At 48.2% G+C, this 15,080-nt stretch overlaps 1 protein-coding gene across 1 annotated transcript in view; it reads right to left on the bottom strand.

Moving 5' to 3' along the window:
* Nucleotides 1-14,391, bottom strand: part of smad7 (SMAD family member 7) — a 16,127-nt gene extending 1,736 nt beyond the window's left edge. The window contains exons 1-3 of the mRNA XM_005720374.1: nt 12,850-14,391; nt 11,954-12,007; nt 8,722-8,793 (exon numbers count right to left, since the gene is read on the bottom strand). Coding sequence (XP_005720431.1) covers nt 8,722-8,793; nt 11,954-12,007; nt 12,850-13,315 — 592 coding nt within the window. The 5' untranslated portion in view covers nt 13,316-14,391. The remainder of the gene's footprint in view (nt 1-8,721; nt 8,794-11,953; nt 12,008-12,849) is intronic.
* Nucleotides 14,392-15,080: the final 689 nt, after the last annotated feature.

Below are 15,080 nucleotides of genomic sequence, written 5' to 3'. Positions count from 1 at the left end.
TTCTCCCTTTTTGCTCTCTCTCTCTCTCTCTCTCTCTCCCTCACACACACACACACACACACACACACACACACACACACACACACACACACACACACACACACATTTACAAAATGAGACATGCAAAGGTTAAAAAACAGTTTGCAAAGGGAAACAGATATGAAAAAAAATGGACAGAGCCCCTCTCAGTGGCAACCATCCTTCCCATTCAACTCCACAGCCACCCCCCCTCTTTCTTTAATCTGGCAGCGGCTGTGAATGTAACCGGTAATTTGGAAGGTCCCGTCTGAGAAAAACTGCAACATTAATGTGGCAGGATCTGTGCTGGCCCAAGCCGACTTACCCCAGCCTGTCATTAGCCTTCATTAGAGGAGAAAAAAGAAAAAAAAAGGGAGACAAAGACAACACCGGGGGAAGAGACAGAAACAGGAGGAGAGAGAAGGGAGCACCAAAAAAAAAGGAGCATGCCTTCCATAAAACAAGAGCGGCTGAGCTCTTTGAAATTGGTCTGAGCCGAGCCTCGGGGAGTTTATCGTAAATCCATCCTCGTGGGGTGCTGGGGGAAACTAAGTACCTAGCTCTCTACCTCAGGCCAAACTGGAGGAAACGAAAGGTTCATCTTTGAGATAAGAGACAGAAAGTGTCATCTGTATCTCAGGCCGGTGTCACACAGTCTTGCACGTACAGGGGCTGATGGGCAAAGAGGACCGAGTGGACTGGACTTTCTTAACAGCTGACAGCGGGCCTGCTGGCAGAGCTCACCTGTGGGGCCCTTGTGTGTTTGTTATTGCTGAGAGAGACAGGGCCTGGCGTCAGAGGTCATTAGAGCGGCTGCCTGTCTGAGCCTGTCATTGCAGCCTGAAAACACCCTGCTATTCAGGACTACACTAACTGCGTTTCACCCCCACCCTCTCCTTCCCCCATCTCCCTAGTCATCCTCCCCTCTCAGAAGCTCGCTCAGACTGCAGGTAAGCGAGAACCGCAGAGGAGAAAAGAGATGAAAGGATAAAACGTACGCAAGGCAGACAAACGGAAAGGGAACTTATAATAGACAGGCCAGGTAGCAAAGCAGCACGGAAAGTAGGATTCAAATCCTTTTATAGCTTAAAGCTGCACCACTGTATTTTTAAAAGAACACTACAAGTGCCGTCTTGCTGGACAGTTAAGTTAAGGTCTGATCCAAGCTCTAATAAACAGTGCATGCCACTCATAATCCAGCTCAAATGGCCCTCTCAGGTAAACAAACACCAACTTTCACTGTTCACCAAAGCAGCAGAGCCGAAACCAGCCAAGATCTTTAGGGTGCCGCCTCAGGAAGAGTATGTTCGCAGGTTGTCCTGACAGCAGATGAGCTTACACCTCATACTGATGAACATTAAATGAACAGACACATACACATATATTAATATAGGTGAAAGACACACTCTTTATCTGTGGGCCCCCATATCGATGTGCCTTGAGCGTGAGGTGAGACTCAATTTAAACTGATTTAAATTTTTAACACATTTTTTGCGAGGTGTCTGCCAGTCTGCCTCCTCGCGTTACCGTCTGACACTATTTCAGGTGCGTCTGGTGTAGGTGCGTGCGAAGCTGTGCCGTCAGAGCGCCTGTCCTAGCGTGTTTCCATCAGATACGGTCTCTGAAATGCTCCGAAGGCTGTCTTATTCTCTCGTCTGTGCATCCGTCTGCCCGTCCAAGTCTTAGCCCCGGCCTACCCCCACCTGCTCGTCTGCACCCTGTCCTTTCAGGCTACTCCATCACTGGAGATAAGCTGGCTAGCCAGCAACCCTCAGGCCATCTGTCACCCCAGCCCTTTATGTTCTGCCCCTGTCTGCTGCTCTGTCCCATGGGGTCCACATGTAACCCCCCACCCCTCTATCCCCAAATAGAAAAACAGTTTTCATGCTAGTTTACTAAGAAGAATGCCAAAATGATGCTGCAGGATGTATGGGCTAACGTGACTACTGGCTATGAGCAAATCAGCATATTTCTAGCTGTATTTTTTTTCTTCATTTTTGGTATTTAATGCACCATCAGCTTGGAGATAAGTCCGCTGCAGCATATGAGGAAATTATAAATACATGTTGTTAAATAAACATCCCATGCAGAGCAGCATTTTTAGCACATAATAGCAGATTTGGCAAATGGTCAGGGTGTTAGCTCCCCTGTGGTTTTTAATGGTCCCCAGGCTTAAAGAGCGGACGCCACGCTAGCTGAGACAATTGGACTGAGTTTGAAGGGAGGAGGGGTGGAGTGGGGGTGGCAGACTAGGTGCTTCTCTTACACAGTCTGCAAAGGTTAATCATTACCTCTGTCTGACTCCACACACACACACACACACACACACACACACACACACACACACACACACACACACACACACACACACACACACACACACACACACACACACCAAGTTGTTTCTATTCTTAGAAGTCAGCACTGTCACAGAATTACACATTAACGCCATCATGGACACACACACAAAAAAACCCTCCAACCTTCTGTTCTGAACTATACTTTCAACATCTGCAAATAGTGAGGAGGCTCCTGAGAACCGTCTCGCATCGATCCCTGAGAGCTATGTGTGTGTGTGTGTGTGTGTTTGTGCTTGTCTCAACTCAGACGTGTAATGACCCTGTCGTCATCACACACACACAGAGCGCAGCTGAAAACAGGAATGAGGAAGACATAAAGGATACAACACCACTGGGGTGGGGGAAAGGGCCCTTCACGGTGCCTTATTTTCCAAGTCAACACCCTCTCTCAAGCAGGGGGAAAGTCTATCCCAGAGGTCAAGGGTCAACCTTGAGGCATTCCTTTTGCTCTCTCTGCCATGACGTATATGCTCAACCCTATGTGTTTGTGTGTGTGTGCGCCTGAAAGCCTGGCATTTCTCACTCTGTGTTCACAAAGAAATGTAGTCTCATTGATTTTAGTGTAATCAACAGCAAACTTTCTGCCTTCTCACAACTACTACTGGCTGATCAGCTCACTTTTTTCACCGCAAGAATGAAATGAAACAGCTTTTATTTGTCACTAGCAGGTTGCCCCCCCCCCGACAGAAATGTCAGCTGTTCTGCGTGTTACCGTTGTCTCACATTAGCACAGACCACAGATTATAGACAGTCTGGCTGGTGTTTCTCAAGTGCTGAAAGACAACGACCAAGTCTACACTTGTTTGTGATTGATTACTTGTTGTGCAGCAGAGCATGCAGCCATTAACAAAAAAAAAAGCCATTAAGTTGGGCTAAATTATGTTATTTATCAACTCAATTGCACTGTTTCTTCAAAGAATACAAACTCAAGCTAAAAACAAAGAACGCGAAAGAAGATGAGAAAATGAAAATCCTGCAAGTCACCTGCATTACCCACAATGCATCTTGACAGTTCTTGGTAAGTCCACACTGATGCTACGTCAAGTGATATAAGCCATTTATAGAAGTGGCATGGGGGGGTGCAAATGTGCAAAAATGACTAATACGGCCATTTTCACCGTGCATCAAGCAGTGAAACTACTTTTACTGCGTTAAGTGTCCCATTGTGTCTGTTGAATGCCACCATTTGCAAGTTGAGAGCGAAGAAGAAGAAATGATGCACCAAAAGGCAGAGTAGGAGAAAAAGAAAGAAAGAAAGGAAGACAACTGAAAGGCGGTGGGTTTAGTAGCAGACAGAGGAAGTGGTGCTTCAGAGTGGCAGGTTGGGTACGATGCAAAGTCTTACTCCCCGCCCCCTAGCTCAGGAAACATAAATAAGCCCCGATGGCAGGAAAACCACCAAGGGGAGTGGCACGGTTTCGCTATCACCAGATCTGACTCCTTGCAGAAACACAGATAGAGAGAATGAGTTGCAGACACGCCATCTCTAACATGAACCATCCAGCCACAACGGAGGGGGGAGAGAGATAAGGAGAAGAAATGTTGCATGCCTCCCCCCCCAAATGTCTCCATCTATGGTATAATTTTCTCTTGAGTGGACGTTCCTGCCGTAATTACACGATCCGCATGTCTTGAAGTCGCTCAGGCGTGGTGTTCTCCGCGGCTTGTGACAAAACACAGGGCCGTTTCGTAATGAAACGGGGCGGCCGGCGGCTTCCATCTGGATCCACATTATCACTAAATTGCAGCACAATACTTTTTTCCACTCAAGGACACCCTTGTTTCCGTGTTACACCTCCTCCCTGCTCCTGCTGAGTTATTATTCCAACACTTCATCAAGCTGACCCCAACACACACACACAGCCACTCCCTGCAGCCCAGATTTCCCAGGGTGACAGGACAAATAAACACCAGCTAGTTGGCTACAAGGTGCCAGGCAGACTGCAGTGATGTCATCGGCTCACTTTTTGCAAACGCACAGGTCGAGAGATTACCCGCAGGATCTGTATCTCAGGAGCCATTTATACACACAGACACAGACAGATGGACAGACAATAACCTGCATTGTTGTGGCACAGAAAAACCAAAAAACACACCGTGGGAACTAAACAGCTAGCAGAGCCAGTTGCATGTGATCAGAGGTTTTTGTTGCATTCTTACTCTGTTATTAATCGTCATACACCTCTACGCGTCTGCGAGCGAGCATGCATGTGCGTGCGCTTTTGTGTGTGTGGGTGAGGGTGGTTGTGCCAATGCTCAGGATAGAGATGTGGCTACCGACGGGGTTTGGGCCTGTCACCAAGATGAAGAGAGACAGAGCGAGAGGGAGAGACAAATACACACCCCTCCACTCTGAGTACACAAAAGACAAACCGACTACATGAATGAGCAGGCGGGAGGGTGGAGACGGCAGTACTTTGTGTCACACTAGAAATTTCTCACACACACACACACACACGCAGGTTTACAGGCATGTGTCTCCACTTATTTCCATTCCTGTTTTTATCCAGTTAAAGACGGCTTCTATCCCTTCCTTCCTCTTTCCACTTCGCACGCTCTGCCTCTCTCTTTCTTTCCCTCGCCTCCCTCCTTCATTCATATCTTCATACATTGAGGTAATGTCAAAATCCACTTCCACAGAGTGACTGCAAACCAAAACAATGTTCATCTTGTTCTGGGCTTCCCTCCAGCTTTGGCTCATGGCCAAATCTGCATGGGCCTCTTTTCAATCAACGGGCTCAGCAAAGGTAGGTAAATGTTTTCAACTGCAAGCGATGCTGCGAGAGGACAGGGAGCGTGTGAAGCTTCGCAAAAACTAGACACGCTTTCCTCTTCTTCCCCTTCTCTTTCCACCCCCCACCCCGCACCTCTCTATCCTCTGCTGTCTGTGTGCGCTGTTTTTTCGATTTGTGCAGCATAATGACACAGGGTGGGGAACAGAGGACAGCCAAAACCAAAATTAAGTCCCTTGCCAAGAGGCGGTTTGGCTGCCGCGCAAGGAGAGGAAGTGGGGAGTAATGAGAGATCCTGGCCCGGCACGGGGCGGCCCAGCTCGGCTCGGCTCAACTCGTTGGCTAACGCACAGCCTCCAAAATTACAGAGAAGAGAGCAGAGGAGCCGGCCACCTCTCTCTCTGCCTCTCTCCCTCTCCACCCAAAGCCGCCATCTTCTTTCCCTCTCCATTCCTTCCTCTTACTGTTCAGGCAAAGGAGAAATTTAAAAGAAGAAGAAGATCTAACCAAAAAGGAATGAAGGTACAACCAAAACAGAAACCCTGTTACGGTCAGAAAAGTGCGAATTCGCTCTACCGTAATGGGTGCCGCACGCGTTTCTCTCATGGTTTAAGGAAAACAAATTTTCAGTTACTCTCTCTCTCTCCCTCCTTCGGTGCACTCCACTGTTTGTTTTCCGTCAAGATGAGGCCTCAGCTGCCTCCCTGTCCGCTCGCCTTTTCCTCAAAGACATGAGGTCATATCCTGCGCAGCCCTTTCCTCTCCCTGCTAACCCAAACAAGGCAGGAATGCTGAGGGAGACTGAGGGTGCTCTGTTTCTGAGCTGAGCTCCTAATTGCTGGAGGTTCTTTTGCAAAAAAAAAAAAGTAAGATGCCGTCTTAGGTATTTAATACTTCATACCAAACATACAGGCCTTATCTCGCCCTCGGTTTGCACCAAAAATGGGCCGTTTCTCTGGGACCTTCAGCATGACAGCAGAACTAGTTTGATTTAATGAGCCAAGGTGCCAGGACTAAATTTAATCTCTGATGAAGGTTAAACCTCCAGCCGATGCACTGGATGACTAATTGACTGACTACAGGGCTGGCCGACTGTCTGTCGAGTGAGGTGACTGGTTGGTGGTATAAGAATACAACTGGACCTAAATTTAACCTGCACTGGGAGGAAGCGCCTGTGTGACAGTCGGCCATGCGCCAGGGCTCACACCAAGTCATTCTATCTGCCCGCCTGTGTGTATGTGTGAAAAACTGTATGTGTGTGCGTGTGTGCATGCGTACATGTCACCACAGCAAGACAGGATCCTGTTACACATAGGCACTCCGGGTCAGTCCCCAATGGCACCAACAGGCATGCCACCGACACACAAACAACACTATACATCCCAGAGAGTGGGAACATCAACAGTGGTGGCCGGTAACTTGACTTTAAAGAAGGCTTTAACAATAAAGTGCAGAAAGCCGACAGTTAATGTCTGATCCAGACTTCCATATCTTCACATTCACAAGTCACGAATCCAAAAACTCACAACCAACAACATATTGCAAGCCACTTTAAACTTAACAAAATGAATGATTGGCAATGTGAATGCTACCTGATCTGCTCATAAACTCAACTGAATGCACTATATGGCTTTTAACAAGTTACTTAACACCCTACAGATTCATAACTCAGAGTCCAGCACCCTCTTAACCCTGGCCTGCTCTCCATTTCAAAATCTCTCTTTTTGATCTCTGTCTTCTGTTCTTGGTTCAATCCAAACCCCTGATCCAAGCCCTCACTCGCAGCTCAAACAGAGATCAGCACCCCGACACCCAGCTCCAGGCCTCCAGCCATCGACCCCTCCTCCTCTCCTTTTCCCTCCTCTCTACTCTGTTTCAAGCTGATGACGTGAGCCAGCGAGAGGAGCTTTGGAGCTGGTAGCCTGGCAGGCAGCCTAGTTTGCATTTGCGCTTGTCGCTGTCACAGCTCACTTAACTCCTTCCTGCCTGGATGGCTTTTCCTGCAGAGAAAGAGCCTCCTCTTTCCCGACTCTGATGTCCTTTGGTCAAGCTTGTGCTCTCGCCTCAGGTGCAGTTGCGCATTAGATCTACAGCTTGAGCCTTCTCCTACAGACAACGAGCACTTAATTACTGCATTACAACGCCAAAGCAGAGAAGAAGTGGCACAGCTCTTGCTCACTCCCAAGTCTTTCCCACTCTCCTTCCCTGAGAGCCGCCCTCCTCTCCCTCTCTGTAAATATGTCTGGAGAAGAACATAAAAAGGGCAGAGTGAGTGAATTAGAAGGTCAGCAGCGGGCCTCTGGGAGAGCCATGTTTCTTTTGTCAGAGCCCCAGAGGGAGGGAGCAAGGAGGGAAGCAGGGAATGAAGGAAGGGAGGGAGTGAGAGGACGAATGGATTAGCCATTTTTTTTCTTGGCTTGCCAGGGAAATCATGAGGGCAGAGCACTGGAGCCACCCCGCCTGGCCTTTTCTACCTCTAATGCTTTTTACTGAGGAGACACATTCACTGAAACGCTGCCATGTCACCCTCGCCAGGAAAGAAAACAGGGGTAGGAGGAGGAGGGGTGGCATGTATACTTCACTGAGGGAGGGGGAAAAGAAAGGGAGGGGAGTACGAGGAGGCCTGTTAAGACTCCACTTCTTGGGTTTCACTGCTTGAACTGGGCCTAAAATGTGTCTTTAGTTAATGCACACTGGGCCTACTTTAGTGTCCATCTGATGGTCTGGCAGAGGAGGCGGAGGAGAGTAGAGACTGATTTTTAGGTTCTCTGTTCCTCTAACACACACACAGGCAGACAAGCAGGCTAACCCCACCACTAAACAAAGGAGGGGGCTGGAACGGGCAGCGAACACCAACTGACATAAAACAGGCTTTAAAGGCCCGGTAATGAGAACCATCTGAGGCCAAGGAAAGCAGAGAAAAGCACAGAGCAATCTCAAGGCAAGCGGCGAACAGACTCTTTCTCTCTCGCGAACACCCATCTTAGTCTGGAGCCTGCGGATGGGGGGCAACGGGCAGGGAAGGCGGCGCTGCCAGAGGGAGATTATGCGGGAAATGCCGAAGAAGCTCGAAATACATCCTGCCAGGGAGGTTGAAGAAAGAAAGACGCCTGTGTCTCACTCTTATCCCCACAGAGCCCGGAGGAGGATCTAACAAATACGTCCCCTGTACGCGCAAACACACCCAAACAAACACTCATGTCTGTCGAAGCCAGCTTTTTTTGCTCACATTTTTCCTCCCTCAATACCACACACACAGAACATATTCTTCTCCAAACAACGCTTGAGCGTGTTTGTCTTCCATTACAACACAACACGGAAAGGGGATGAGAGGGAACGGGGAAGGAAAAGGAGAAGAGTGGAGCGTTGTTCAAAGAGCCAGGAGGGAGGAATTTATGTGGATGTGGGAGAAATACGCCGCCCTCCTTCAACGGCTTTTTTTATTACAGAGGGGAAGCAGGGGCCCCCACAATCACCGCCTCCATCATCGCAAGTATGGAGGGAATACGTGTGGTTGTTGGGAAGTATCAATAGAAGAGGAAAAGGAAGACATAAGTGGAATGGATTGGGAGAAAAAGAGCAGAAAAATGGGTAATAGTAGGAATATTTACCTGAAAGCCCCACAGGGGCCGAGTAAGTCGTTCCTCCAGTTTCACTGGATGAAGGTCCAGAGTCTGGAGAATCTAATGGAGAAAGAGAAGAGTTTGAATCAGTGTGTGTGCATTTACATGGCAGTGAGAGGAGACAGCACAGCAGCAGCTGTGAGGCCGTCAATCACTCTGGTGAAATCAATGCCTAATGAAGATGCTGACGACGAAGCTCGCACCCTCACACATACGCACAGGAGACTTACAGCGGAGCGCTTCTCACACCCCTGATAATCCCCCATAATCCACTGCTTCAGGAGGAACGTTAGCCCGGCTTCCCCTGCACAGACGAGCTGCTGATCCGAAAAGAGGTGTATTCTTTCTGCTAACGACTGAGCGGAGGGTTCAGTCTGGGCACGATAAACCCCGCTCAATAACCCAACATTACACGACCGCTCTGGGTCTGAGTAGACCGGGCTTGTGTAAAAGATCTGAATGTCAAACCGACATCGGAGTCTTCACGCCGAAAAGCAAACAGAGCTGTCAAAGATGCAAAAACAAGCCTCGAAATCATTTAGTGAGCTCAAAAAAAGTTGCTTATTCTAAATGTTCTTCATGGTGAACCAGCAGATGCGTGCAATAGAGAGAAAACTAGACCCGCTCTCTCCTTCGCTTTGCATTTGAATGCTAAACTCCCACTAAGACTTGTAATGTAGACTAGTTTCAACACGACACCTGAATGGAGCTTCAACAAAACCACAGCATGTGCTGGGAGAGGGCTAGAACCAATGCAGACTGCTGCTGGTAGCTTGGGATTTATTAATGATATATTCCTTTTGCGTCAACAATGCTCACCACCACAGTATGGAGCGGTGGTCAGCGCCACTCTCACTGAAGTGTAAGGTCAGTGAAGTTTTCCCAACTCCAAAGCACCCGCTCTGACTGCTCAACAAGGCGCCAAAAGGCGTTATATTTATTTGCACCTACAGAAGTAATCCACGTATGGCAAGGAGTGCTATTGTGTTTCTGCTGAAAGCAGCTGACAGAGAGCCAACCAGAGCGGTTTCACTGCTCCCTTCCCACCCCGGCCCGTCCAAACGCAGCCCATGCTGCTGCGGTCACGGTAACGAGATGCACGGGCATAACCCGAGCCTGCCTCGCTTTCACCGGCTGCCAATGGCCTTGCCCTGGTCTCCCGGGCAACAGTTCACAGCTGACCACAGGGCTGAGGTGGGGGGGCATCAGAGAGAAGGAACTAAACAGTGTGTGATTTATATTCCCCAGAGCTGAAACAAGGTAGCGTTTTATGTCTGGCCTGCTTTCATATTGACCGCCACTGCTGGAGTGGGCAGGCACCATGACACGCATACCCCCCCACCCCCACCCCCCCACTTCCTGCTTGCTGGAATCATAAAACCATCATCATAAAATTCATGGTCCTTCCGCTCCGTGCAAATTATTTAGCAACGTCCAATCGCCCTCCATGCAGATTTCTCTGAATGTCATGAGGATTTACCACATCCTCAGATAAACCAAACACACAGAGAATTCTACAGAAAACTGTAATAACGTCCAGATACATGAACCAGCTGATGACTGACAGTTCCCTGAGGCGGTAGGGAAAAACCCCTGGCTTTTTTTTGTTTTTACTTTTTTGCATGATAAGCTTATTTGTCCCGTGTGCATACAAGTGTGTGTGTGTGCACTCTCCACCACGCTGCAGTGTTTTATTAATACTTCTTTCACCTACTCTGCCAATAAGGAGACGCGCAGACAGACACGGGTCGTCTCCAAGTAACCACAACCGCAGCTACGCGGGCTTAACGCAACCGAACGAGGAAAGAGAGCAGCAGGTACGCTCCGCAGAGGCGTGAAACTGACACATCTGCTTGCACGCACACACTTTCTGTGGGTTTTTCTTTTCTGTTTTTTTTTTTTTTGGGGGGGGGATTTAATTCCCATTCAGGCTGGTATGAGTTGTATAATCATTTCCTTTGTGTGTATCCAGCCTTCTTTTCCTATTTACATTCTTGTTTCCTTTCATCAGGGGAAAGTCTCCAACTGAACTCGTATGGAGACGCCACTGCAACTCCACAGGGCAGACTTCACATCAGCTGAGTGTTAAGCACTGAGGACTGAGCTGCGGCTTTTTTGTTTTGTTTTGTTTTCTTTTTTTCTTTCCAACACTTTAGATCAACCCTACTTATATTTAACTTTTTGAAAAACGCTCTTTAAGGACAACATCACTGCTAAAGCGGTGATGACAAAGACGGAGGGAAGGAGGAGGGGGGCTTTGAAGAACCGCAGCTGCAGCTGCAATGACTTCCTATTGTTTCCACTCACTCAAAGCCACTTTCTCCTCTTCTCCTGACTAACTGGCTGGCTGGTCGCCTAACTGGTCATTGTTTAACTCCTGCACTTGTAGACAGCAAGATGATGAGCAAACGAGCAAAAAAACAACACAAAACACAGAGGACGGGATGGGAAATTATGTAGATCTCACACTATTCTAGCTACAGTGTGAAGTTTAACACACTGAAAACTGACTTTGCCTTGTTTGACATAACTTGATGCCACTTTCCTGAACAGAGGAAGAGAATGACAGCAGAAGCCATGTGTGGAGCGAAGTGCACAATTAACACGGTTGCAACAGTTACGCTTTAGATGTGGAAGAAATTACAACAAAGCCTCTCTTCTGTTCTGCAAGACATCAAACCGGGAAATGGGGACAGTGACACCCCCAGCTATACACACACAGACACACACTAGAGACACACAAGCCCTCACCCTCATTCTGTTGATTAATTCAGCTGATAAAGACTGGCTGGCTCCAGAGACGCCGCTGTCTGTCTGTTTCTCCCTGCGCTGCGATTCACAAGAGATAGACGAACACACAACCCCCCCCCCCTTTAGCCGCACACACACACACACACACACACAGGAACACACAGGCTGCCCCTGGTGATGTGCCAGTCAGTCAGTCTATAGCTGGTGTCTCAACTTTGTACTGCCTTGCCCTGGCTGTCAGCCATGCTGGAAATGGCTAGCCAGTCAGCCAGGCGTGCCACTCCACTGCTATCATAAATCACAACATAACATGGAGCCGTTTCCTACACACACACGCACTGGAGAGGCACATACAACACAAACATTCATAAATGCAACATAGGCTTTTAGATGGAAATGTTATGCAAAAACAAATGCGCTTCTGGCAATAACATGAATGCATATATTTATGCATGAATAGCAAGCTCACCTGGTGGTTTAAGATAGTCCATGGGATAGCGGGAATATGGTGGAGGAGGAGACTCTGTATGGAGAAAAAAAATGAGTACATGGGTTGAAAAAAGGGAAAACAAGGGAGAGATCGAAACTTTATGATAAGATTTGTCATTTTTCAGGGGGGAAAGATTTGTGTCTGTCAGCTCCGCCTGGAGAGGCAGGCTGAGAGGCCGGCTGGGCGGCTATTGCCTTTCATTGGCAGGCAGATAAACAGGGGGGGGCCGCCTGGCGCCAGAAGGGCCACTATCAGCGTCTAGGACAAACTGAGATACGGGCCTCTTTTGGCCCGGGACGCCAAGCAAACGCGCGCACTCAATCGAGCGAGCGCGTGCACGCCCATACACACAGAGACCCTGGAAAAACTTCACCGTGGAAACACTGGAAGACTGTAAAGCCCTGTGCACTTCGGAAATGCCATCTATGAAAGGTTTAAATAGCAGAAAGGCTTTGTTGTTGTTTGGAAAGCGCATATTTGAAGTGCCAAAAATAAAATAAAGCATGTTCTTTATGTTTGGATACGTTAGGATACATGTTACCGTTTTTACAACACGGCCAATCAATCAATTATTATTTTAGTCAAATGACATGCCAAACTCGGATTTAATGGCGCCACACTTCCGAAAAGATGGGAAGGTGTTTGGGGGGGGTGCTCAGCACGCTAGTTTGACCTTATGGAAACTCAACACAACTGTGCCAACAGAGGTGATGTCATTTGAATTAGGCTAATTAGCTCTTTAGGTAATTCTGACATGATGTCACAGCATCTGAACTTGAACTTGCTCTGAAATAAGGCCAGAGAATTCAAAATACTTGCTGCCAATAAACAGATAAATAAACAAACGTGTCTATTTTCATAAAAATCCAACTCACCGAGTTCACAGAGCCTGCTCATGTGGTGGGGATTGCAGCAAACAAGCTCTGGGTTGATTTTCCCGTAGGATTCACAGCAAGACAGCCTCTTCAACTCCGAGGAATGCCTGAGGTCCGGCCACCTGAACACTTTGTAGAGCAGCATGGGGAGAGAGTAAGACTGTTGACCCACTTTGGCGTCCACTTTGCTGGGCAGGAGCAAGCAGGGGCTGCGGGCACCCCCTTTGGACTCCACTGCCTGCAAAAGCACCTCCAATTGTTTCTCTTTGATCTTTTTCAGTATCGAGTGGGTCAACGCCTTCAATTCAGCCTCCGACCCTGCGTTGGACTTGGCCACCTTTGTCGTTTTGCCCATGCAGCAGCCCCCGGAGCCATGCGTCCCTCTATCCGTTTCCCCGTCGCCCTCCACGGGCGCACGGCTCCTCCAGAGTCGCCGGACGAGCCCCGATCGTTTGGTCCTAAACATGCGGGACGAAAAGAGGGTTTCCCGGCTAAAAAACGAGCATTGTGTCCGCAAATCATGAAGATTCCGGGATCCGAGTCCAGGCGGTGATAAGCAGCCTGAGAAAAGACGGTGGAAAAACTGTGGTCTGGACAAGCAGAGGAAATCTGTAGCATACGCCAGTCTCTTTCGCCGTCTTCTGCAAACCAGATCACCAAAAAAAGCAGACAGGGTTCACGGGACAGTTAACTTTTCCTCCGGGGATAAGTCACCATCACCTTCGGGAATTTAAGACTTGTGTCTGATGACGAAAACCTAGCAGAATGTGATCGTTAAAGCGAATGGGGGAGCAACCCTACTGCGCGGAGCCTAAATGTGTTACAATTTTCACTTGGTGATGTGCAACCCAGAGCAGTGAGCTGACCCCTTAAAAATTCTCCAGGCAGCTTTTTCAGCAAATAAACACTGCCTTAGAAAAAAAGAACGAAAAAAGCTTTCTGCCAGTTCGCAGTAGCTTTAATGGAAATTACAGAACGTGGGGCCTAATTAAGCCTAAAATGTTATGGCAATTATCCCATGAAAACCGAAGCTCGCTGCCGTGTCTTCAAGAGCATTAATCCACAAAAATCCGTGATCCAAACTGCACAGAGTGCGGTTCTCCACCGGGCATGCGGAGGCTTTATTTATTTATTTGTTTGTTTATCCGCTATCGTCCAAATATGCCAATCGTCTGCAGAGGATGTGGTCTGCCCGGGTTGAGATGAGCCAGGGAGCAAAAATCCAGGTCTGAATCTCTCACCCAAGTTGAGTTGCGTTTCTAAAGCCCGGAGAGAGAGAGAACACTCGTCCAGCAGCCGAGCGTTTCGACCTGCTTCAACACACAGGCGAACCTTTTTCTTTTTTTTCTGAGCGTTAAAATAATCCCAAGCTCGTATCTCACGCGAAGTTTCCGTGGAAGAGAGAGCGAGCCGCCGACTGCGATCTCGAGGGGGAGTATGAGGCTGTCTGTAAATGAGGCGGATGGTTTGGGTGCCCTTGCTCCGTCTCCAGTCTCCAGTGCGCATTGACGCGCCCGGTCACGTGTGTGTCTAGACACCCTGTCGCTTAAAAGAAATGTGATTGTGTGTTGCGCAAACAACAGATCAAGCAGAGCCTGCGGCGCACACACACACACACACACACACACACACACACACACACACACACACACACACACACACACACACACACACACAAAACCTTTGAAAGGAGGAAAGTTTGGGGGCAAAAAGTTGCCAGAAGGGTAAAGTTGAGAAACTGTGACATGATATAAAGTCTTACAAGAAATTTCTCTCGTCACTGTTTAATGCTGAATAATTGACAGAGCGATAGTGACGTAAATTTGGCCCCTTAGTGTCATATAAACGTTTTTTTTTTAAGTTTACTTGATGATTGTAAACTCAAATGTCCTTTTCGAGCTCCAACCACGTCTAATAGCTCTGTTATCTCAGCTTTACTAACACTGGCTTCATATTAAAGCAGCTCTGTTGCTGATGTGTGCGTGTGTGTCATTTAAGCTAGAAACACTCTGATTTCCACCTTTTTCTTCTGGTAATATAACATTTGTGCATTTGTCATCATGATTACTCAGGATGGTTTGGCTCGGGAGGGGGCTGCGTGGGATAGTCCCAAGGGCGACACTTCAACCACTCACCGGATATGTCGGGTCGTAGATGGAGCTGGTTCGGATTAGGGGTTTTTTTTTAACGTATAAAAAATGTGCCTGAAAGACTTAACACAAGGAGAGAGA

Source organism: Pundamilia nyererei, unplaced genomic scaffold, assembly GCF_000239375.1.
Source record: "Pundamilia nyererei isolate P.nyererei 1_Seehausen unplaced genomic scaffold, PunNye1.0 scaffold00002, whole genome shotgun sequence".
Lineage (NCBI taxonomy): Eukaryota > Metazoa > Chordata > Actinopteri > Cichliformes > Cichlidae > Pundamilia > Pundamilia nyererei.
This window is presented reverse-complemented; position numbering and strand designations above follow the sequence as displayed.